This window comes from Mesoplodon densirostris, chromosome 4 (assembly GCF_025265405.1).
Source record: "Mesoplodon densirostris isolate mMesDen1 chromosome 4, mMesDen1 primary haplotype, whole genome shotgun sequence".
NCBI lineage: Eukaryota > Metazoa > Chordata > Mammalia > Artiodactyla > Ziphiidae > Mesoplodon > Mesoplodon densirostris.
In genome coordinates, this window is record NC_082664.1 from 39,536,536 (window position 1) to 39,562,844 (window position 26,309).

The 26,309-nt window shown below is 39.6% G+C and overlaps 1 protein-coding gene across 5 annotated transcripts in view; it reads left to right on the forward strand.

The window, feature by feature from the left end:
• Positions 1 to 3,460: 3,460 nt before the first annotated feature.
• The window catches only part of PPP2R5E (protein phosphatase 2 regulatory subunit B'epsilon), a 160,992-nt gene continuing 138,143 nt past the window's right edge, over positions 3,461 to 26,309 (forward strand). For 3 of the 5 annotated variants that reach the window (XM_060096053.1, XM_060096054.1, XM_060096055.1), the window contains exons 1-2: positions 3,461 to 4,067; positions 6,533 to 6,696. In XM_060096053.1, coding sequence (XP_059952036.1) covers positions 6,540 to 6,696 — 157 coding nt within the window. In that variant the 5' untranslated portion in view covers positions 3,461 to 4,067; positions 6,533 to 6,539. The remainder of the gene's footprint in view (positions 4,068 to 6,532; positions 6,697 to 26,309) is intronic. The other 2 variants (XM_060096051.1, XM_060096052.1) reach the window with 2 other exon arrangements.

Here is a 26,309-nt window from a genome sequence, read left to right on the forward strand (position 1 = left end):
CTCATGTAAGTGTATTCTAGGGGAACTTAACTCTGTAGGTGCAATTCTTAAGAATATCTGCCTTGAGTCTTTAAATAAAGCCCAACAAATAAATTCACCTTGATAAATTACATTAGGAAAGAATTTCTAGCAGGATCACTTTAAATGGTTTTCTTTCATGCTTAGAATTAGATTTCATTTAGTTCAACCAGTAGAAAACCCCCGATTCAGGGCCTAAGAGTAAACTGAGGTTTGGAGAGGTTTAGTGACTTGGCCATGCATTATTAGTAAGGATTTTTTTGGGTGTAGGTTATAGACATTCGACTCCAAAGTGGCTTAAACAAAAAACGGAATTCACTGGGTCATACAGCAGAAACTAGCTTCCAACATAGCTGAATCCAGCAGCTCCAATCATGTTCTTAGAACTCAGCATTTGCCAACGTTTTTCCCACAGTATTGGCTTCCTACAGTATGGAGGAGAGGGAGGGAGATGGTCATAAGTAGCTCTAGCTTACATCATTTCTATGGTTTATGATCCAAAAGGAAGAGAGGCATCTCTCTCACAGAGCAAATTTTGTGGAAGATCAAAGTGATCCCCTTGGATCCAAGAGAGATAACCCATCACTCTTGGTCAACAGTCCCACCAGGATCACATGAAGTGAGGATTGTGGTCCTCAGAGGGAAAGTGGGGATGCGTGGGAAGCAGATATCCACCACACCAAGGCTAGGGCATTATTAAGGTGGGGCTAGGACTCAGTTCTAGTGCCGTTCTGAAGGTTGCAGTGAGAAAGAGAAATAGGTAAGCTTAGAGCAAAATAGTTTAAGCCTCTCTTAAAGGTGTATGAATTAGAAATGAAGATAAAGCTCTGAAGTGATGTTGTCAAATGACCATTTTTTTTCTTTTACTTTCAAAAGTATATGGATATTGTAAAATGCAAATCCCTGTTATTGCTAATGAATGCTCCTACACGCACTTGATAATTTAGTGTGGAAGTGGATTGAAAGGCATGCCTCTCATTTCCTTGCTCCTTGTTTTCTTCCTGTCACAGAGGGGTATTCCGGAATATAATTTTGAGGGGAAAAAAAAGACAAAATTTAAAAGAAAAATTTCTAAGTGGATAAAAAGTATTAAAATGTGAAGAAAATAGGGCTTCCCTGCTGGCGCAGTGGTTGAGAGTCCGCCTGCTGATGCAGGGGACACGGGTTCGTGCCCCGGTCCGGGAAGATCCCATATGCCACAGACCAGCTGGGCCTGTGAGCCATGGCCGCTGAGCCTGCGTGTCCGGAGCCTGTGCTCCGCAACAGGAGAGGGCACAACAGTGAGAGGCCCGCGTACCGCAAAAAAAAAAAAATGTTTTCTTTTTCGATTAGAACTAAGCATAAATAGATGTCCTCATATTTTCTTCTCCTGCATCCCAAATGGACTGACTTGCATTCTTCCTGGAATATACATACCCCTGGGATGCACTGCATGGACCTCCTTTAGAAACTATTGGTCCAAGGAAAAATCTCTCACATAGGCAAGGATGTTTCCATTTAAAAGAGACCTACTCGTTTCAGTTACTCAGCCATTTTACAGAAAGTGAAAGAGTTTTGAAATGAATCATCTTCACAGAGATTCATAATTTGCCAGCAAAATCCCCACTCTACAAAATGTGAAATGTTCTAAGCAACAGCTGTGAGCATTTCAAACGTGCACTACTCTTGGACAATTCAATTGTTGCCAAGGGAAATTGAGTTGGCTTTAAAATCTTCCTTGGTTTGAATTCTGCATTTACCCTTAATCAGAAATTGAGCAAACAAGTTCTGCATGGCTGGGGCACTGAACTTTTCATGAAGACTGGTATGGGAAACTGAGATGTGGAAATGTAAGTTCCTTGAAGGTGGGAAGGAGACTGGTATTCTACCCAGTTTTGTAAGGCCTAGGGGAGGTGAACTTTTCAGAGCAAACACAGACACTATACAGTGACCAATCACCTGGAGTCAGTAGAGGAAGCCTGCTTCCATATAAGAGCACCATCTTTTCCTGTTTCCCATTTCAGTTCAAAACAGGAATTAAAAAAAATTTTAATGGCACAAAAAAACTTCAAGATCCATTTCTGGGGATGTGCATAGAAATTTGCAACACCTGAGTGCTAAATAACACAAACGAGAAATAACAATGCATTTTTTGGTTATTGTCAGTTGTATATATGTTAGTTTTATTTATATATAGTTCTATTTCCTAACTGTATAGAAAACATGATATAATGCGAAGGGGAAAAACTACAGAACGGAATACACAATTTTAATGAAAAAAATACTGGACAGAGGTACACCAAAATGCTAACAGTGGTTATCTCTGGGTTGAAGGATTATAAACGTTATTTTTTGTACTCAGCAATAAGAATTTCTTCCTTCCTTCTTTTTTTTTTTAACCCTCTCAAAAGACATACGTAGAATCCACTCAAATAGAGCAAGAGTCCAAGAATATTCTCTGGAAATGCACCACTTGGCCTAGGACTCACTAAGGATGCAAACATATCTCTAAATATTTTATCACTTGTTCTAGCTAGAGTTAAGTGAAGCCTTCTCCATAAACTCTTTCGGATCCAACTTGCCAGTGAAGAGCTCCCAAGCTCCCGCAGTTTGAAGCTGGGTTTCCCTGAGCTCTGTACAGCGGGTGGGCCCAAGAGGTTGATCTCAATAAATGATCACAGAGCGTAGTGACCGCGTTCCCACCTGCACAAGTTACACTGAACTGGCCCCAACCAGGCTTGCAGGAGCTCCAGGGAGCTGATATTCAAAACAGAGGTTTAGGGAAAAGGAGACTAGGCGAGAGAGAATTCGAAGCGATACCCAACCCTTGGCCGGGCTCCAAGGGTTCAGATTTCCGTGCCAGGCCTCCCACAAGGTGGAGCGGAGAGCGACTGCTGGGGGCTTTACAGCCCCGGGCTTGCGAGGGGCCCATCTACAAAGGCAGCGGCGCACAGGCTGCCTTTCTTTCTATGCGGCGCTGGTTCCCGTCCGAATGGGATTCCTCGAGTCCAGAAGGGCCAGCCTCGCCGCTGAAAGGGGCGGAATCAAGGGCCAGGGACGCCCCCACCCTTAGCCGACCCTTGCCCTGGAATCCTCAGGTTGCAGACTACCGCCGCCCAGAGGATCCGCACAGCGCGGAAACCCATCGCACTGGTGTCAAGCGCACCCCTCCGGGTTTAAGGAGCTCCTCTCAGGCCTGGCGGCGGCGGCGGCTCCCCGCTTCAGCCTACCCCACCGCCTGGCGGAAGCGGCGGCAGCGCGGCCGGAGATCGCGGTTGCATCCGGGTCCCTCTCGCCTCAGCCCAATCCTCGGCCTCCTCTCTTCCCACCCTCCTGTTTCTCCGCCCCCCCGCCGCCAATCCCCGATCGGGTCTCAGCCCAACATGCTGACAAGGGAGTGAAGGCGGACGCCGGCCAATGAGGCCTCGCTTCCCGTTTAAAGCCTCCAGTGAGTGGGCGCTGGAGGCGGGCGCTGCTGGCCAGAAGGTTCGGTTGCGAGTGTGCCATGGACTCAGCTGCCCGGTGATATTGACAATAGGAGAGAGAAAGGGGCATTGACGGGGACCCACCGCGGGCACCGAACGGCGGCTCTGGCAGCGGCGGCTCCAGCCCCAGCGGCTCCTTCTTCTCCTTCCTTCTCCTCCTGCTGCCGCTGCGGCTCCAGTCTTCCTCCCTCCCTTCCCCCCTCCCCTCGTCGTCGCTGCAGCCGCCGGGTCCGGGGCAACGAGCAGAGGCGCCGCCCGCCGGGAATGTGAGCGAGGAGCCACCGGCGGAGCCGCAGCGGGGTCGGTGCCGATTTGATGGGACGGGCCCGCGGGGGAGGATCGTGAGGCCGCCGCCGCCGCCGGAGCGCTGAGGTTCAGGTCCGGCCGTGAGGCCTAGAGGCGCCGCTGCCGCGGAACCGGAGGGACGCCGCGCCGGACAGCCGTCGCCCCGGGCTCCCTGCCGCTGTCCGGACCTCCCCCCGCACGCCCCGGTCCCGCCACCCGCCCCCGCTGCGGCCCTCTCTCCCGTCTCCCGCCCCTCCGAAACCACAGATCATCTTCGGATTCTTCTCCAGAAGCTTCAAGGTAACTTCGTCCCTCCAGCACCGCGGCTCGTTTGCTTCCTTTCCTCCTTTCCTGCCTCCTACCCGACCTTCTGGGGAACCTGCAGGGCACCGGCTTGGGGAAGGCCTGGCCTGGGCCGGCGAGGGGTGCGATGGGGTGAGGTGAGGGAGAGGGAGCGCCGGTCCACTTGTCTGATTTACCTGCAAATGCTTCTGAAGATGCCTTTCATTCACTCTGCCCTCCACCCCCCTTTTTCTCCACCTTCCGGCATTGGAGGCGTATTCTTGTCCCCCTTTATCCACTGACGGGGGCGGGGGGGGGGGAGGAAAGGGGGATTGGTGTAGTGAGAAGGATTCTGTAGCAGCTTATCTTCTCCAGGGCTTGGGGTGGCGCGGGGTGGGGTGGGGTGGGTGGGAGCAAACGGAGTATGTGAGCATCCCTACAGACCAACCTCTTCTCTGTCTTTCTCCTCCACCCCAGTACCCCCTTTGGGTTATCCTGTGCCATGGAAATGCCCCGTGCCCAATGCTTAGAGGATGATAAAGCTTCGGGCGTCCTAGCCCAGGGCGAAACCTGTTTCCTCGGGCTTTGTACGGACCCGCTGCTACTGCACGTTCAATTCTGCAGCGCTTTAGGGTTGAGATCCTTGACGTTTATCCTGGGCCGCGGGCAAAAGGGGCAAATGATTAAAAAAATTTTTTTTTTGCTACCAGTAAATCATCTTTAGAGATGGGAGATAAAGAATAAAGGAGAGACAAAAAGAGTGGAGGAGGAACAGGATTTACGGAAATCTTGTGTTGTGAGGGTTAAATGTAGTCTAAATAATTCACATACCAGATTGGAAAAGCAGCCCCTAAATTTACAACATACAAATGTGATGTGGAGCTTCTTGCAGATGCAGTGATTATAAATTTTTAAGTCATCTTACTTCTATAATCATTCATGGTTTGCAATTCCTTTTTATCTATCACATTTTATTTAAGGCTAAATTAGATTGCTAAAAACTTTTTAAAAAAAGAGTACCAAACAGGACTTCAAAATTCCAAACCTCAACATCATATGGTTTTGTTTGTTTTTTGTTTATGTTTTTGTTATTTTTACTTTGTCAGAATCCAGCTAATCCAGGTAACTTTTTATTCTCACACATTCAGGAAGAAACTCCCTTACTCTTTTATTTAGAGGTTAAAAAACACTTATGTTATGTATTGGAATGACAGGTGAGTAACTGCATTTCAGCATTTCCCCCATGTGCGTTATTTCTATTCAAGTCTGCCATTAATCTTCCATGGAGCATGGGGCCTCGAGCCTCAGTGCCATAGAAGTGATGGCATCTGTTTAAATTGGTGAATGAAACTGAGCTTAATCCTTGTTACTTTTAGGAAATAGCCTTCATTTTAATGATTTGAGAATGTTAAAAAAAATCCCAAAGAACTGTTCAGTTTCATTAGTTTGATAGAATGAAAATTAATATTTGATGATGAACTTCAAGGGAACTCAACTTGGTTGTCTAAGTAGGCTGTGAATTTGTTTTTATTTCAACTTTGGTGTACCATTTCATCATAGTTTTGTTTATTAAGCTTTAGTAACTTCAGATGGCTTCATTCAAAAAGAAGACTTCTTTGAAATGATTTTAATTATGCCTTTTATGTTTTCTGTTTAAAGTAACCTAGCTTGTCCTCCTTTGTGGTGTGGTGTAGTTTATCATAGCTAACACAGCACATTGCATTAAAAGTCATGGTAGTTGGTAGTTGAGAATGTCTTGGTAGTCTTGGTAGTTGAGAAATTGTAAATTTCACCTTGCTGTGATACAGTGGTGTAGATTCTTGAAGTACCATAAGAGTTTCAACTCTAGAGCCCATTCATAATATTAACTATCTTGGGAAAATGTTTGGATGGAAATTTTGTAACTGCAGAATAGTTCCTCAATTACTTCAGGATCTCAAGATGAGAAGAGCTGTGCAGTTAGAAAATGAGTAGATGTTCAAGTATAAATGAACATCTTTTTTTGTTTGTTTGTTTGTTTGTTTTGCGGTACGCGGGCCTCTCACTGTTGTGGCCTCTCCCATTGCGGAGCACAGGCTCCGGACGCGCAGGCTCAGCAGCCATGGCTCACGGGCCTAGCCTCTGCGCAGCATGTGGGATCTTCCCAGACAGGGGCACGAACCCGTGTCCCCTGCATCGGCAGGCAGACTCTCAACCACTGCGCCACCAGGGAAGCCCTAAATGAACATATTAAATGCATATCGTAGTGGGAGTAGCACAATGCATTAGCATTACAATATTGCTTATACAGTACTTATATTCTATTTTCCACCAAGTTTTTCTGTTTTCCCATTGAACATGTGACTGCTCTTAATTGATTTTATTTGCTTTCTTTTAAACATATTCCCATTTTCAAAAATAGTGTATGGGAATTTTAGAATTTGAGTAACTCACTTGTACGCTTCTACCTCGGGAATGTGTTGATGATACTTCTTTCTTTTCAGTAGGGATATGTCCTCAGCACCAACTACTCCTCCATCAGTGGATAAAGTAGACGGATTTTCTCGGAAGTCCGTCAGAAAAGCCAGACAGAAGAGGTCGCAAAGTTCCTCACAGTTTAGGTCTCAAGGCAAGCCTATTGAGTTAACACCTCTGCCGCTGCTAAAAGGTAAGGCTCATGACCAGGTGATGGATTCCTTTTCAGTTGATCTTTTTGTATCTGTATATAATTTTCTTTTTTGTAGAGTTCCATATTTGTTAAAATTCCGTGTTGCAAATTGAAGGGATGGGAGGTTTCCGACATGTTGAAGTTATTGGTGTGTGATACACCCACTCCCCCTTTTAAAGGGTTCAATTTAATATAAATAGCCATGGGCAAATGAAAAGAAACTTATGATCAGAGAATCTCTCACATTGATAAGTAGAAAAACTGAATGCCACAGAAAGTTTATGAGGTCTGGGTCTGTGTTTTTCTTATTGTCTTCTGCTGACATTTAGATGTATACATCGTGTGCAGTGACAACTACAAATTGTACAGTTTTAATCACAGGAGGTAGACCTAGTAGAGGAGATGGTGCCATTAACTTACATATAGAAAATGATGTTTGAAATAATTGATTTTTTAAAAATGAGAAAAAATGGTCAGTAATTGATTACATGCATTTTTGTTTTCAGATAGTACAAATAGAAAAAGTATTTGATGATCATATTGTTTATGGAATTAATATGAGACCTTTTTTTTCTAAATTAAAGCTTTTACCTTTTGTTTGAGTATGTGGGTACTTTTTGTTCCTTTTAATTTTTATCTATTTGCTTTATGTTTATGAACAAGCATTGTTTGAAATGTATCCGAACATAGCATTTATAGCATGGAGCTATTGGAATCCATCGTTGAAGGTAGATTTTTGTCTGCTGAACACTTAAGAGTGAGGAGAAAGGGGACGTGAACAATACAATGCACTTTAGTGGCTCAGAGGAAATCAAAAAACTTGGTTGCTAGTTAGTTAGTGAACATTTATTTCTGTAACAATTTGTGAAATCAGAAGGTATTAAAAGAAAAACTGGAGTGTGACTAGAAAAGATCCTCAAAATGTAGCCTAGGATATTTCAAACTTCTGTTTTTCCCGTATGAACATTTTTTTTTAAGGGAGGGAGATTCATAAATGAGATTTCCATGTTTATACTTGAAATTGGTAAACATGAAATGAATACTATTACTGTAACGATGATATATCAACAGTTAATGAAGATGAGCTCATATGAGTTTGCGGGGAGAAAATTTTGACTAAAGTTTTTGCTGGTAAAAATGAAAAGAGTCTTTATGAGGCTTTGGAAGAAAAATGAAGGAAAAACTCGCTAGGGATAAAAGCAACAGTACTTGAAATACAAAGTTGGGAGGTATATTGGATTCTTTAGTAGTTTATTTAATCTGAAATAGACATGTAATAGCTATTAGCGTCTATATCTGGCAAAGGACTTTATTCTGAGGAAGCAGTATAAACTTTCTTAGGGTTAGAACAAATTTAAACTTTGTTATATTAATTTCTTGGGGCCCATGGTAAACATTTAAATTAGAACTTAACTGACCACTCAGAGCCATGGTGTTGGTTTTGTGGATAGTGAAAGAAGCATACATGAGAAGAATTTGGCACATGTTTTAATATTTTGTTGTTTCTTATCTCATTTTTAAAAAAATTGTAATATATATATATAACATAAAATTGACCATTTTACCTATTTTTAAGTGTGCATTAAACATGGCATTAGGTACATTCACATTGTTGTACATCCATTACCACCACTCATCTCCAGGACTTTTGATCTTCCCCAGCTGAAACTCTGTATCCATTAAACACTAACTCCCCATTATCCCTCCCTCTAACCTCTTTGCAACCACTACTGTCTCTGTGAATTTGAGTACTCTAGATATCTCCTATAGGGGGAATCCTACAATGTTTGTCTCTTTTGTGGTTGGCTTATTTCACTTAGCGTAATGTCCTCAAGATTCATCCATGTTGTAGCATGTGTCAGAATTTCTTTCCTTTTTAAGGCTGAATAATATTCCATCGTGTGTGCGTGTATGTGTATGTATATATATGCCACATATTGTTTATCCATCTGTCAATGGATACATGAGTTTCTTCCACCTTTCAGTGATTGTGAATAACGCTGCTCTGAGAACATGGGTGTACAAATATCTTTTTGAGCCCCTGCTTTCACTTCTTTTGGGTATATACCCAGAAGAATTGCTGGAGCATATGTTTAATTTTTTGAGGAATTGCCATACTGTTTTCCACAGCAGCTGTACCATTTTACATCCCTACCAGCAATGCCCAAGGCTTCTTCCAATTTCTCCACATTCTCACAGACACTTGTTATTTTCTTTTCCTTTTTTTTCTTTTTGATAATAGCCATCATAATGTGTATGAAGTAGTATTTCATTGTGATTTTTATTTGCATTTCCCTAGTGATTAGTGACATTGAGTATCTTTTCATGTGCTTTTTGGCCATTTGTATATCCTTTTCTCATATTTTAAGTGGAATCTGATAGTATTGTAAAATTTCCAAGAATTCTGCTCTCCAAGAATATGATTTCTGTGAACTTGTATGTTTTGCCAGCATAGGAGCATTGGAGAGCAACAAGATCATATAATACTAGATACATCCACAAGCTTAAATTCCAGACAGACTAAAAGTGATTCTTGTGTAATAAGCACGTTCTGGGAAAATATTCCGGGAAGCATTCCATAGATTTCCGTATCTGTAGAATAACAAAGAAGTACAATCATGTATAGACTTTAGAAATGTGTATTTGTTCTTGATTATTATAGTGAATGTAAAGAGTTTGTTGAATGACATTTGTTTTCCTTACAATGGATTGACTTTTATTTGTGTGCCTTCTCACAACTTTAGGAGGTGGTTTATGAAATATAAGGAAAACATAAAAGGAATTTTTTTTTTTGCCATTTCCTTAGGAAAAACCAGAGTAAATTATATATGCATGCCAAAGGGTAGTTACTGATTTAATTTTCTATAGAATTGTTTTGACTGAATTGGAAGGTTTAAGTTAATTTTATTTGGGGGCACAATATAAACTGTAGTTGAATTTTGGGGGTTGCTTTAAAGAGTAAAGAAAAAACATGTCCTTAAGGTCTAATTTTAGGGGAGTTTGAAAACGGAAATTGTGTAAACATAGTAATTATGTAGCTCATCTTTTTAATATGTAAGTTTTGAAAGCTCAAAAGTTAGGTATTCACTAATGATCACTTGTTTTGTGTGTCTGCCTTATAAGAATGCTTATTATATGCATGGTAATATTTGACTGACTTACAAGTAACACTGCCATTATTTCTTAACATTTTAAAAGTCTCTTCACTTGCAGAACTGTAACAAAGTGAAAAGAAAGTTTCATCTCTTTTGCTCTTTTCCTAATAGGTGGGGTTTTGAAATTTGTATCAATGATGTTATTTTTCTGTAGACAGCAACACCAGCATGTAGTTCTGTGTAAATATATCAGAGTGACCCTGGCTTTTCCTGCAATTGTGAAATTGCAGGATAGTCCTTGACATGTAGACATTTGAGTTTTCTCCATAAAGTACTTCTGAAAATATTTTCAGAAGGTCCTAAAGTTTTTGAGCTTGAAGGACTTTTACTCATTTTCCTGATAAGGGAAATTCAGTAGAGGTTGAGTGCCTTATGTGCTTGATAAGAAAGTAAAGACTTGGATGCTTTCTGGGTGCCTGCACAGCAGGGCATAAAGCAAGCTTTGACAGTTACCTAGGTAAGTTGCTGAATAAGGACAAAATAAACACTTAGGCAAATAGACACACACACATTAATAATAATAGCAATAATAATAATAACTACTAGGGGTAGTCGTATCTGTTTAGGTGGTTTATGTTTTCTACCCACGCCGTATTTCCTTCTCTTTTTAACTTTAAACGATTATATAAGTTTAGATTTGAGTGAGATGTTTTTGAAAGCTACCACCTCTTTGAAAATGGGATTATAGTGAAAGTGGCATCATTGTTGCTAGCCTCACAATTCATCATATGTTTCAAAAGCATTTTGCTCATAGTTTGGACAGTCAGTATCAAACATTCCAAAAACTTTGATGGCTGGAGGTGCTGTTCAGCAGAAAGAAACTCTTTGCCCCTTGGTGTTGAAACCTTTAGATTGGTAACGTATTTCTGTAACACTAATTCTCTGATTTTTTTTAACTCTACACTTATGATTCAGCTTACATTTTTATTTTATAGGGTGACAGTTTGTAAGGACTTGAAAAATTCTAAGTTAAAACTAGCTTGTGTGCTTTTAAAATTATTGGATGGGATAATTCATCTCTTTCATCTTTATCTGCTTTGTGTAGTATAAAGGAGCATACAGATAGAATTCCCAGTTTTATAATGGACTAGTGCTCTAAACTGTATTTATAATGCGAATGATCTCCTAAGAAATAATGTCCTCGATTTTGGTGTTCACTGTCTTCCTTGTAGGTTATGCCGCGGTGTCTCATGGGAGGAGGTACACGGGCTTTGTTGCCTGCAAGAGTCCTGGCTAGCTCACTAGCTGTGTTGCCTGGGGCAAGCGAGTTAGCTTTGGAAAGCTTGGTTTTCTTGTCTGTCAAATGGGCATGATAATAAAAATCAAGAGACGCGGCAGTACCACATTCAATATATTACTAACTGTTGCCATTTAACTGGGATTTCAGAAGTTACAATATGAATAATGTGAAATTATTATATGACTTTTTGTATTTTCCTAGCAAAAAAGTTGAAACTGGAGATTTCTCTGAAAATTATGAAACAAGAGCATAGTTTTGAGGTCATGAACCTTTTTCAACCCCCAAATACGAAGAAACAGTGTGCAAATGTGTTGAATTTAGTAGACTAGTTATTTTAAACATCTTTACGTGGCTGTTTTTCACCTTCTGCATTGGTATCCTGCCACATTTTTTAGTGTAGTGCTTTTTGACTTATTCGTTTTTTGAATAGATAATACAGTTATATGGTTCAAATTCCAAAAGATACAAAAGGATGTATAATGAAAAATCTTCCTCCCAAGTCGGTTTTCCTAATTAGCTCCCCTTCCCAGAAACAGCCAGTCATAATATACTTGTATTGTAGGTACAGGCATTCTTAAACCCTTGAATGAATTTGAAATGCATTGAGCAGGCTGAAATTATATGTACATTTTGTATGCATTTGTCCATTTTTAAGTGGGATAATTCCATAGCATTTTCAAATGCTCAAAGGGGTGTCTGAATCAAAAAAGTTAAGAACCATTGATCTAGTTTGTACCTTAGATTAACGATGTATGTTCTTTTTTTCTTTCCCATTATAGTTTATTACAAGATATTGAATATAATTCTTTGTAGGACCTTGTTGTCGTTTATCTATTTTATATATAATAGTTTGCGTCTGCTAATCCCCAACTCCTGCTTTATTCCCCCCTTCCCCCACCTGTCTTCCTCTTTGGTAACCATAAGTTTGTCTTTTATGTCTGTGAGTCTGTCTCTGTTTTGTAAATAAGTTCAGTTGTAATTGATGTATATTCCTTAGGCAACTAAATTGTAGTGTGAGTGTATGCGAATGTGTGAATGGTTTTAAAAAAATAATCATAAGCTTTGCTTTTGAACCAGAAAAACATCTGTAAGTTAATAGGTGTTAACATTCAGCTTTGCAGCCTTTGAAGCAATGTGGTAATATATTTCTTTGGGGGAAGAAATTATAAGATCTTGCACAAAACCAGTATCAAATGACACTGTATCATGTGTGAAAGATTATACTAGTTGTAGTGAAGAGGCATTTCATTCACTTTTAGGTGAGAATTTTATATATCTATATCTCCTAATAGTTTGTTTCTGTGGCATAGAGAAAATTCCCATACAAAGTCTTATGTGGGCCAAAATAAATTGAGAGTAAGCGTTCCTGATTCGTGAATCATTTAAAAGTAGGGTAAGCAGCTTGCATTCATATCTGTCCCATCTGAGTGTGATAATTACTGCTTAGTTCTTAACTTAGGGTTCATGGATTTCTCATTGGGGATAGGGTGTGTGCATCGTGGATGGGCTTCAAGTTTCTAAGAACCTCCTAAAATTATATGTAAAGTTTCTTTGTAGGTGCATTTGGTTTTTTTTTTTTTTTGGAGGATAGAATTCATTGCTTTCATCAACTTCTCAAAGATTTAGCTCTACCATTCCTGCTCTTTCCCCAGAGTTAAGAGCTTTTGGCTTAGACCAAAAGATTGGGAATTATTATTATTATTGTTTTTCCTGAGTATCATGTTAGCTTTATGTGTGCGCAGATGCATTGGATACTTACCAATAAATATTGTAAGCTTTAAATAGAATTCATCATAAAATGGGTCTCTCCAGGATATAACCCATCCAGGGCAGAAAAATTTTATGGTGCCAAATGAAACCTCTCCTAAGGTGAGGTGGTCCTTTTCCGCTTAGAACTTTCTTCTCTTGACTTTGTATCATTTTTCAAGTTTCAGCACAAATGGGACCTTCTTAGGGACCATCCTTCATCACTTTTAAAAATAGTCTCCTTTGACGTTTCTATCACTGTTGTTTTCTGCATCATATTTATAATCTGAAATTACTTTATCTTTGTTCACTTGTATGTTATCTGTTTTTCCTCCCCAATGAGAATATAATCTTTGGTGTGGAAACCTTGTTTCTCTTATCTCTAGGGGCTAGATCAGTGCCTCATACATAGTTGGTATTCAATAAGTATTTGTTAGTAAATGAATGAACATTGTTAGTTGAAAACATCGAGGTTATTAGTAATAGCACTATAGACATTTATTTTTCCTTTCTAAATATTAAATTTTGCCCCCCAAACCCAGGCCATGCAGATTTTATTTTAACTAGTAATTTACACAATTTTTTTTTTTTTTTTTTTTTTTTTTTTGCGGTACGCAGGCCTCTCACTGTTGTGGCCTCTCCCATTGCGGAGCACAGGCTTTGGACGTGCAGGCTCAGCGGCCATGGCTCACGGGCCCAGCCGCTCCACGGCATGTGGGATCTTCCCGGACCAGGGCACAAACCCGTGTCCCCTGCATCAGCAGGCGGACTCTCAACCACTGCGCCACCAGGGAAGCTCTACACAAAATTATAAACTTGTTTAATGAAGACATTTTATTTTTAAAGGATCAAATTGCTGAGTGTTCACTTAAAAAGCTGAGAGTGGTTTTCTTCTCTGGTAATTCTGCATGTTTCAGGTTAAAAACAAGTGCTATCTTGTGGAGAGAGGATGGAGTGGATTTTATGTATGACAGACATTCCTTTTACTTAGGGGATTCATCACTTTCATTTTGTAGAAGTTAAGATATTAAGTATAGTGAAATTTCTTTTTTCTGCTGGTGTTTGGGGACTGAATTATGGGCTGATCAGATCACCAGGCTTTCTTTCTTTATATAGTTTAAGAGAGAATAGCATATCTGATATTATAATGGACTTTCAGAGCAGTGTTTTATGGTCAAATTTTCTCTTGTCTTTAAAACTTTTATAATAATGTAAGCTCTTAATATTAACTAGATTTTGTAGTGCTTGAAAAAAAACAGTAAAGTTTCTAGATATTACAAAAAGGCTAACTAAAGGAGTTCTTTGGTTTGTTTGCCAGTAATGACACTCTCTTTTACCACTTAAAAATATTTTTCTACCTTTTGTATTGTAAGATTTCAAAAAAAAACCAGGGGTCTTATTTTTATATTATAGTAGAATTATGCATAAAGGAACTTATTAATTAAACAGTATAGTATATTATTACCTAATATATAACAGTATATACCTAATATATGTAACATATTACCCGAGGGAGGCAGGTGGCCTCTCTGATGTAAGAATGGAGACTTTGGGGTCACACACACGTAGGTTCGAATTCTAGGTCCACTCACAGCTATGTGACTTCCAAGCATTGGTTTGTTTATTTCCAAAATTGGGAGAGGAACCCACTTAATAAAGTCAGATTAAGTGCTATCAAGCAGGTAAAACATTTAGCTCAGTGCTGACGATGCTGTAGGAGTTGAAGAATATTAACTATTATAATTATAGGAAGAACTGTGTAGTGGAAAATGTATACCAGTGTTTTTCAGTTGATTATTTCTTTAATACATTACATGAATTATTTACACTTAAGGAAGAAAAATATGGAGTATGTGGAGCTGTGAGAATTAGACTTTGAAAGCAAAAAGGAGAACTGGTTCTTGTGGAACAATCTCAGCATTACTGTTTAGTCAACATTAGTTTGAAACTGACTTCTCATTTCAGGAATAAGAACTTAAGGTGGCTAATGTGATTATTTTCAAGGGAAATTCCATTTGTGGAGAGTTAACCAGGAGAAATTATTGTTAGGTAAACTCATTTTGGAAGTTGTCTAGTAGGACAGGATCTGCAAACTTTTTTTGTGATTGCTTACTCCTATCAGTAAAAATAATGTATATTTCTGTTTTTATGTTGTACACACGTGCTATTATATGAATATCTAATGCGTGTTAAGAATATACACAGACATAGAAAGTTAAAAAGGAAGATACTGGAAAATAAAATGTGTAGATGTTCTTAATACTTAATTTTTTTACCTCCTTTTCCCTTGCCCACCCTTCCAGCACATTCACTAACCCTGAACACATCTTTGTTTTGACATTTTGCTTCATAGAGAGAACCTTCTCTTCAGGTTTTGAGCCTCGTTAATTTTGTAGCATTCTGTTTTGAGCCAGAAGGAGTTGACATTGGAGCCAGATGTGGAGAGTGAATGAGAAAACTTCTTTCTTTATCTTCTTGAGGTTTTTGTCTAGGCTTTTGGATCTATTGCACCTTATAGAAACAAAATCTGAATTGAGGATTTTGCCAGTTTAAGGAGTATCATAGAAGGTTCTTTGTCGAGGGCTCTTATTTTGCTGTTGATGGGTGGGTTTCAGAGTGTCCTTAACCCTCTTGAAATTCCAGGCAGTTTTTGTGTCTCTGTGCAGATTGACATTTTTGGGGGGCAGAGGGTCTAGAGCTTTCAACAGATTCTCAAAGGAGTTTTCCTAAAGGCTAGCAACCATTGCCTTGGGTCGTAGGTGTCAGTTTCCTCACTCAGAGCAGAGAGAGAGAATTTGTCATATAATTCCTTTCTGTAGAAGGGAGATCTCATGTCAGGAGGTTTCTCCTGCATGTGTTTTCTGATTTTTAATTCTTTTTGATACCAAACAGAACTTTAAAAGGTATTTGAGGGTAGAAGTTACTACATGACTCCAGTGTGGTGGTTTGGAAATTTTTGATCAGTGTCATTTGAAAAATTAAGCTGGTTGAATAGAACTACCATTGGTAAAATTGAGAGTGCCTGTAAAATAGCATTTTCTCTGGAACAGCTGTGGACCTGGAAGAAGTCGGGAGGAGAAACTCAGGTTATCTTTGCTGGTGAAGAAATAATTTAGTAACCGGTGAAGGAGAAGAGAAGCAGTATCTCTTGGTCCTGCTATGTGCCAGGTGAGGTACCACATGGTGTCGCATTGAAGCTTCCCAACAACACCAAGAACAAGGGATGTTTGCTCTTGACTGCGGGTGGAGAGAGCCTGAGTTGGGACCCCAGTTCCATCTGTTCCAAAGCCAGGGCCTTTTCCATTATGTGCGTTAGTGGTGGATGAACACAGGTGAGCACTGGAGCTAACAGCCTTCTTGCTCATGCTGTGCTGGGATGATTTATTAAGTGAATCATCTTGCTACCTCTTGTAAGAACCCTGAAAATTGTGAGGAGACTGAGGTGATGAGAAAGGGAAGTGGAGAATAGAAGCAGGGGGAGCAGCCAGGCTGGCAGTGGCACTGTGGGTGGTGGATGGTGACAGGGAAGAGTTGAGGAAGAGCAGCAGGCCTCACAGACTCAGCTCCTTGGAAAGGCCAAGGCAGTGCCACCAAGAGGCAGACAGGAAGGATAGCCAGCACCTCGCGTTGGCAGGGAGGGGGAACTGCCTCTCTGGACCCCTGTGGGACACAAATGCTGTCACCATAAAGGTGGGAGAGTTAGAGTTTGGTAAACAGGTAGCATTCTGGCAGTGGTATTTTTTACCATCATCTTCCCATCTTTGGGAACTAGCATATTGTAGGAAAGGATATGGGTTCAAGCCTGGGTGATAATTCTACCTGTGTGATTTGAGATCAGGTATTTAACCTCTTTGGAGCTTCAGTTTCCTCTTTTGTAAAATGGGACTCATACATCCCAAGGTGGTTGTAAGGAATGAGATAATGTGGGTAAACTGCTAATGTGTGGTCCGTGGCCTAATAAATATTCCTTCCCTTGTCTGTCTGTTTGCCATTGATCTTTCTTTGAGTCACTCCTGTGGGCCTGCATCGTATTTCAGAATACACAGTGTTGTGAGGGAAGGGGTCTGGCAAAAGTTCATCCATTTATGTAGGCACCATGAAGGACTTTCATCCTAAGGTGAGGTTACATTTTATGTAATTAACTCGCCGTTGCTAGTGCCTGGAACACTGTTCAAAGTGAAACGTTAAAACATTAAAAAGAACGTGGAGAAAATTGGGACTTGCCACCATTTCAGGAAAAGTACTGTCTTCTGACAAGGAAGATGAATGCTTTGGAATTAGCCTTTCACCAAAGCAAGCCCAGAAGACAGTATCTGGGAGTGGAGGGGTTGCACCTTTGCCATACCTAATAAGGATATACAGTGAGAGTTCAGAGCGGTTTCAGGCTCCAGAGGACCTCTCATACATTCTTACATTAGCAGTTTGGAAATCACAGCTACATTGTACCTTCCACATTATAGGCATGTACCACTTTTCTTTTTGAATGAGTATTTTGAATTCAAGAACATTTGTAGCAAAAATGAAGCTTCTTTTGCGGGTCAGAAGGCTATTTCAACATTTGACTCATCAAGTTAATTTTTCAGAAAGATATAGTGATGAATCAGAAGGATTGGTGATTTTCCCTAATTTGTGAGCAAAAGTCAAAATGACTTGAAAGCAGTTTGATACAAGAGACTTTCTAAAAAGTAAAAGGATGTTTCAGTACTCTCTGTTCTGCCTTGTCTTGCATGCATTCATCTGTGTTTGCCTTTTCAACTACATCTACAAGTGGTATAACTAACTGGTGTTTTTAACGATACCTAATCATTTAGAAATAAATAAAGTTCATTTCACTTTAAGAAAGCTTAAAGATATTTTAATCAATAACAGTTAAGATGAAGTTCTAAAACTTAGTTCCTTCAATCTGGGATGTCGCTGGTTCTTGGAGGTTTATAAGTTTTTAGCTATGAGGAACCTTGATGTAACCTTTGGCTGTTGAGAAAACCTTGTGCTTTACTATCTAGAGTCAGTTATTTCCTAAAGATTTTGGATAGAGCTATATTTTATTGTGTTTAGATTTATATTTTGACATTGTAAAAGACATTTCAACTAATGGTGGAATTTGTTTAGGCATTTCTGGTTTAGTGGTATGTTCTAGAAATGGTATATACTTTAAGTACCCTTGAGCTTAGGAGTGGTAGACCCTGTACTCCTACTCTTGAATTATGGTGAGACTCGAATGAAATAAATGGTGTGCAAGTATTTTTCAAAGTATATATGAAGCAAATAGCTATGAAAGGAGTCTGCATATGACCTGGCTAAATCAGTCACATCCAAAGGCCTTAAATTCTCATTTTTGAAATTTTTCTGTGGGCTCTGTAATTGAGTTCATTCATTCATTCATCAGATTTCTACTGTGTGGTGTGATGTACTAGGCACTGTCCTGGGAACACAGTGATGAGCAAAACAAGAAGATTGATGAGGTACTTCTGAAAAGGCCATTGTAGCTGGAGGTCAGAGACTGATGGAGCTATTTAGGTCGTTGGGCCAAATCATCCAGGCTGGGTTAAAGTTTGTCCTTGACCCTGAGGGCATTTGTACATAGCCGTAAATATACAACGACAGAGTATATAAATCACCCACAAACCTCCTACCTAGTCATGAGTATTTTTCCCTCATGTTTATATATTCTTGTGTTATGCTTTAAAAAATTTTTGTTATGTGTAATGATTAATACCATTTTAATTACTTTGAGATATTCTTATTATTGGAGTTGGAATTTTAAAAAGTTCTTTTTTCTTGTTGTGGTAACATCATGCTTGTCATCTTATGATACTGAGGTTTCTTTGAAAACTAATTGCTTAATCATTGCTTGCTTTTTGAAAATTATTACCAATGTACTTTCACTCTATAAACATGAAATGTACAAACTGTAAAAAAAAGATATCAAGTCCTTTAAAAACTAAATAAAATGCATCTGTAGGTCCAGCTACATACTCTGTAGATGGCACTGTGTTATTAAAGTGCATGATCTTAAGTTTTCATGTGTTTTAATTCACTGTTTTATGAACTGCTGCTTGGAATAGTGGGGAACATAATACATTAGATTTAATTCATTAACAGAAGAAAGGTTTAGAAAGATCCGAGCTAGAACTATTGTCAGCACCACTTAAAGTTCATTAAATGAGAATGCAGGCAACAGTAAAACCAGTTAGGCAAAGCAATTAACATTAGTGTTATGGTTACTGTAAAGATTGAGAAAAATAAATAATTGAAAGTATTTTAAATTTGACAAATTGAATGAAGTTAAAAATCGAATCCACCTACTTGTCATTTGCTAATTTAAAATTTTCCTGAGCTATTATGACTTAAATTATTGAGTGTTATCTGTGCTGCATTCTGTAGGTGGTGAAAATTGAGCGGAGTGAGTGCTTTTCAGTACCAGTGCTTGAAGCAGAACTGAATTTGTGATGGTTTACATAAGGAAAAAGCATCATCTGTGATTATCTCAGACTGTGACTTGTGGGGAAATCCAGCAAAATAAGTAAAAGAACTGTAGAGTCTGGAGTTTTTGACAGTCAGGGCTTAAAGGACCACTCTTGGACCTTAGTGGTTAACGAATTTCAAAATGATTTTAGAATCAATGTGCACACCTCTAAGTGCAAATCTATATTTAATATTAATATACTCTTGGTAAAATTATATTTTTTTACAGTTTTACTTAATGAAATATTTTCTTTTATGTGTTAAAGTAGGTAGGACACTTTACCCACATACATTTCCTGGCTAGAAAGATATCCTTTTTTTATTTTGTACTGTCTTTTAAGAGAATAATTTTACATCATAGCATCATAGTTAATGATTTATACTCATTTCTCCATAAATGCAAGGATAATTAAGTAGTTATTTGCCTCTTTCTTGGTGAGAAAGTCGTGATGTTTTGCTTGACTCATTTGGAAATGATGAGAGATCAGGAACTTCTCCACAGGGTGGTTTTGAGGATTGAATGAGTTAATATAGCTAATGCTCAGAGCAGGGCCCAGATCATGGCAAGTATTATATAAATGTTAGCTATCTTTGTCATTGTTGTTACTGTTATTATCATTTATTTATAAATACTACTTAATTGTTTGTATCTTAAGGCTTGGGTTTCAAGTGGATCCTGTAAAGATGATCTATTTTTGTATACTATGTTTGGGAAGTGGGTGTTTTGTTTTTTAAAATCTATTTAGTCTATACATAGACAAAATTGTTTAAGTAAAACAGTATAGCACTATGTATTCCATTTGCTAATGGACTTTAGAGAACATTTAAAATGAATTTTTGAGTGAAGTAACATTTGGAAGCTGTCAAAAAAAAATTACTGAACCCAAGGGCTGGTCTAGCCAAGAGTGAGCTGCATTGGGCTTCCCTGGTGTCGCAGTGGTTGAGAGTCTGCCTGCCGATGCAGGGGACACGGGTTCGTGCCCTGGTCCGGGAAGATCCCACATGCCGCGGAGTGGCTGGGCCCGTGAGCCAGGGCCGCTGAGCCTGCGCATCTGGAGCCTGTGCTCCACAACGGGGGAGGCCACAACAGTGAGAGGCCCGCGTACTGCAAAAAAAAAAAAAAGAGTGAGCTGCATTGCATTATGTTCACCTAGAGCACTGTGTTCACCTGTCTTCCCCAGCTGGTGCTTTGCCGGGAGTGTGGGTTGGGGAGTTGCATGTGTGTGATGACACTGAATGAACATTGTCCCTGTGAAACATTAGGAGGGACCGTAGGTGGTTGCTAAATGGAGTTAAGATGTTGTTGGATGCTACCTGGACAGATAGGAAATAGCTATCAACCTAATGTCTTTCATTTAGTGGGAACACTGAAAAATTGTAAAACAAAACAAAACACCAATCCCCCCCCCCCCCACCGCCCACCCCAATCTAAAGAGTTTGCTAGGAGTTTTGCAAAAGTATCTTTGGAACAAGTGGCTTAGAATATGAGTTTCATGTGTATTAGAAGTTTTTCTTCACCTGTGAGTTTTTACCTAAAGCTATTTTTATGAACTGAAATTATGTATTTGTTGTGCATGTGTAATTTTGATTAACAGTGAAACCTGTATTTAGTCTTTATTCAGGCCTAGACCTAGAAAGTTTTCTTTTTCCCCCATGGGAAGTTGAGGTTATTACAATGTCCAAAGCACTCTTTTCTCAAACTTAACTCAAGATAATGAGTATTCTCATTGATATGTCTTCAGTTTCTGTTCAGAAATAATGAATTCAAATAAAATAAGTGATCGTGAATTGAAAATATTCATAAAAGCAGAGTGTACATACATTTGAAGTAGGTATATAATGAGGGAAACCAAGGCTCCAAGAAATCACTGGCAGTTCAAAGTTGAATTGGAATGTTCATCAGAAAAGAACTCTCTCTTCCAAGTTACCTATCTCCTTGAGCTGGTAGATGCTGCTGTTTCTGTTCTACTTTGAATTTTTACTTTTTATCTTAAAGATTTAAAATAAAGACTCAAAGACTGAAAAAAAGAAAGCTTCAGTCAAGGCAAGGCACTTTATGTGTATACCATACTGCTTGACTTCAGCTTTACTGAAGCTTGAGACAGTTCCCAGACTTTTTTTTCCCATCTGTTTAGAAAATTTTTTAAAACAAAATTTCAACATTTATTTTTCATTCTCTGTTTCTCTTGCTTAGTTTTTTTCTTCAGGTGGGTTTACTTTAGGCCATATTGAGCTATGACCAGGTCAGAAGTACAGAGGTAGCATGGGAAGCTAGGGAGACTGATGATTAAAACACAAAGATGTTGCATGTCTATCAAGGTAGAGTTAATGGAAAGAGGGTAGATTTGTGAGCCAGCAGCCAAAAGTCTTGGAATTCCAGTCAGTTTTCCTTGCAAACTGGGTGACTGTGGACAGATGACCTTCTCAGAGCCTCAGTTTACTCATCTGTAAAGTGATAATATCTGCCTTGCGGGACTAGTTTGAGAGGCCATGTCTGTGATATGTCTAGACCAGTACCTCATACATGGTAGACACTTGGTAATTGACACTCGTCATGATATTTCCATCCTTGGGGTCAGGGACCATGTCCATTTATGATTGTATTCCCATTGCCTAGGATAGTGCCTCCCCCACCCCACATCTTCCCTGCTCATTGAGTACCTGTTGACTGAAGCCATCCTTCAGGTAGGAAAGGAATTCTTTATGTATGTAAAGCAGTGCTGACTCATTGCTTTTTGTTTTCTGATTTGTATCTTAAATATTCTTTTAACAAATGTATATATCAGTATATATTTTAATGTGTAATGTAGTTGTCTAGTAAACTGAGCATAGCTTTAAAGACAAATGTTTATGTAAGTTAACCTTAAAAATGCATTCCAGTATACATTAGGTGCAAGCAAATCCTGTTTGATTCCACTTATACGAGGTACCTAGAACAGTCAAATTCACAGAGTCAGAAAGTACATTGGTAGATGCCAGGGGCAGGGGTGGGGGTGAGGGGGTAGGAAGAGGGAATGGGGAGTTAGTGTTTAATGGGGACAGAGTTTCAGATTAGGAAGGTAGAAAATTTGGGAGATGGATGATGGTGAGAGTTGCACAACAATGTGAATGTACTTAGTGCCACTGAACTGTACAGTTAAATATGGTTTAAAATCATATGTTTTATATTATGTGACTTTTACCACAATAAAAAAAAACAAACAAAAAAGACAAATGTTTATGATTATGGCCCACTCTGGTTAGCTGAAAAGGTGCTGCTTTGGACAGAGCACAGTCTCTGAAAGGATTATCAAAAGTTGCTAAGTGCTGGACTTCCTTGGTGGCGCAGTGGTTAAGAATCCCGCCTGCCAATGCAGGGGACATGGGTTCAAGCCCTGGTCTGGGAAGATCCCACATGCTGCGGAGCAACTAAGCCTGCGTTCCACAACTACTGAAGCTCGCATGCCTAGAGCCCGTCCTCCTCAATAGGAGAAGCCACCGCAATGAGAAGCCTGCGCACCGCAACGAAGAGTAGCCCCCTCTCGCCGCAGCTAGAGAAAGCCCGCGCGCAGCAATGAAGACCCACCACAGCCGTAAATAAAATAAATTTATATTTGAAAAAAAGTTGCCAAGTGCTTTGAAAGGCTTCCTCTTCTGGTTTTATCTTCAGTCTCTGCAGCTGTGATTGAGAGCTGGCTGTGACATGGAGTGAGTGTTTATAGAATGAATGAATATGGTGGTCGTTAAGATATCAAAATTTCGTGGGGTCTTCACTGGGTGATTTTTATTTGATCAGCTTTGAAAAGCAGAAATAGTATGCAAACATTAAATGAATTTTAGTACCTCCTTGACAGTAAAACCAACTCAGTTTCCTGTCACATCTCGGGTTTGGACCAAACAGAGATGTGCTGGTTCACAGTAATTGCTGCTGGCACTAACCTGGCACTTTGCTGCTCTCCTTAAAATACACCATAGAGAAATTTCCCCTGGGCTAGAACCTAGGACCTGAAAAGCATCACGTTTGTATAGTCTCCTCTGGATGGGGGATGTTTGAGTGAAAGAGTGAGCTGCGGGAGAGAATGTGGATGTTCTAGTCTTTTCTCTCACTTTGGCCCCTCTTGCCTTGTAGGGATTTATGTCAGCTCAGACACACCGGTTCTGGCTCACCATGATTAATGAGAGAGAAGTGCTGTAAAAGTTACTACGCTGGTCCTCTTTGTAGTTTCTCTTTCCTCTTAGGTGGACTTTTTTCTTCACCCAGTCTGTCTTTACTTTTGTTTGGTGTGTGTTCAGGAAATCTAAAAAGCTTATTTTAGTTCTAGCCTTAAGCAAACATAATTAACAAGGAAAAGTTTCTGTTGGTTGTTGCAAGAAGCCCTCCCTGCTTCTACCCCCTGCCTCTCACCCCCTATATATGTTTTTTAATACTCAGGAAGAAGTGAATTTTAGGTTATTCATGTTTCTATCCCTTCATTAGTGAGTATAATTAAGAGGTGCAAGGATTTGATGTGGCTTGCTAAAGTTTTAAGTAACATAAGAAGCACACTTCATGGTTCATATTTTTGAAAATCCGTACAGTATTTGGGAAGATTTTCTTTTACTAGAAACCTCATTTTCTGGGCTCTTCATTTTGCTATGCGTACTTTGATAAGACTCAATGTATCTGTCCTTGTCCTTTGTACTTGAAAGGAGATGCAGAGTATATTCTGAATAGAGCAGTCTGTGACCCTAGGAGGCCTTTCTTTGGTGAGCATAGCTTCAGAAACGGAGGTAATCAGGATCTGTCACCCGGAATTTCCTTTCTTCCTGAAGCCCCATTTCCAAACGTCAAACATAAACTAAGCCCCTAAACTCTGGCAAGCTCTTTCATTTAACCATCTAAACAGTTTCTGTTTCAGGTCCAAAAAAGGTGATTTGCCATCACCCATTAAAGACTTAGGTTTCAATTTTTTTTTTTTTTTTTTTTTTTTTTTTTGCGGTACGCGGGCCTCACTGTTGTGGCCTCTCCTGTTGCGGAGCACAGGCTCTGGACACGCAGGCTCAGCGGCCATGGCTCACGGGCCCAGCCGCTCCGCGGCATGTGGGATCTTCCCGGACCAGGGCACGAACCTGTGTCCCCTGTATCGGCAGGCGGACCCTCAACCACTGCGCCACCAGGGAAGCCCAGGTTTCAAATTTTTAAAAAAATATTTTGTGAGCGAGAGTGGACTGTTAACAGTGATTATCTGTGGGGAAATAGGAATGGTTTCACTTTCTACCGTGACATGTAAAAAAATTAATTAAAAAACAGAACAGTAGTCCTATGTCTGTTTTCCAAACTAGTGAAAGTAAGCAAACTAGTGGGAATAAAATGATCCATTTAACATTGGTGATCATTAGATTAAGCCTAAGTAGTAACGTGAGAAAATATATTCAGGAGTCTTTCCATACAGCATAAATGTTTATACTGAAGGTAATTAATAATCGAAAGTATTATTGATGTATATATGTCTGTCCTTCCATCCTTCCATCGTCCATCCACCCATCATCCATATACCCATCTGTCTGTATCAGTCAAGGAACTGTGACCTCAACTTGTGATCTCTTTAATATAATGGCTTTCTTTTCTATAAGGAAAGAGCTTTAATTGCTCATCTACCTGGATAACCTTGAAAAAGCATTATTTTTAACGTTTAGAAGGAGGGTAAAGTACTTGGTAATTTTCAGAAATGGTCTGTAGGACATTCAAAAGATAAATTCTATCCGTGTGAAATCTTTTATTCTCACAGTTTTCTGACATTCTTATCTTGGTGATTTTATTTCACAAAGAACTCAGCTCCCTGGCTGTCATACACCACACTTTAATGAGCTACACAGTAATTTGTGACTTGTGCTCTCTCCTTTTCTAATCAGCTTATCAGCTGATCAACATCATACCCATTCTGTATCAATTTACTTTATTTTATTTATTTTTTTTACATCTTTATTGGAGTATAATTGCTTTACAATGGTGTGTTGGTTTCTGCTTTATAACAAAGTGAATCAGTTATACATATACATATGTTCCCATATCTCTTCCCTCTTGCGTCTCCCTCCCTCCCACCCTCCCTATCCCACCCCTCTAGGTGGTCACAAAGCACTGAGCTGATGATCTCCCTGTGCTATGCGGCTGCTTCCCACTAGCTATCTATTTTACGTTTGGTAGTGTATATATGTCCATGCCACTCTCACTTTGTCACAGCTTAACCTTCCCCCTCCCCATATCCTCAAGTCCATTTTCTAGTAGGTCTGTGTTACCCCTAGGTTCTGCATGACATTTTTTTTTCTTAAACTCCATATATATGTGTTAGCATACGGTATTTGTCCTTCTCTTTCTGACTTACTTCACTCTGTATGACAGACTCTAGGTCCATCCACCTCACTACAAATATCTCAATTTCATTTCTTTTTATGGCTGAGTAATATTCCATTGTATATATGTGCCACATCTTCTTTATCCATTCATCCGATGATGGACACTTAGGTTGTTTCCATCTCCTGGCTATTGTAAAAAGAGCAGCAATGAACATTTTGGTACATGACTCTTTTTGAATTATGGTTTTCTCAGGGTATATGCCCAGTAGTGGGATTGCTGGGTCATATGGTAGTTCTATTTTTAGTTTTCTAAGGAACCTCCATACTGTACTCCATAGTGGCTGTACCAATTCACTTACCACCAGCAGTGCAAGAGGGTTCCCTTTTCTCCACAACCTCTCCAGCATTTATTGTTTCTAGATTTTTTTGATGATGGCCATTCTGACTCGTGTGAGATGATATCTCATTGTAGTTTTGATTTGCATTTCTCTAATGATTAATGATGTTGAGCATTCTTTCATGTGTTTCTTGGCAGTCTATATATCTTCTTCGGAGAAATGTCTAGGTGTTCTGCCCATTTTTGGATTGGGTTGTTTGTTTTTTTGTTATTGAGCTGCATGAGCTGCTTGTAAATTTTGGAAATTAATCCTTTGTCAGTTGCTTCATTTGCAAATATTTTCCTCCATTCTGAGGGT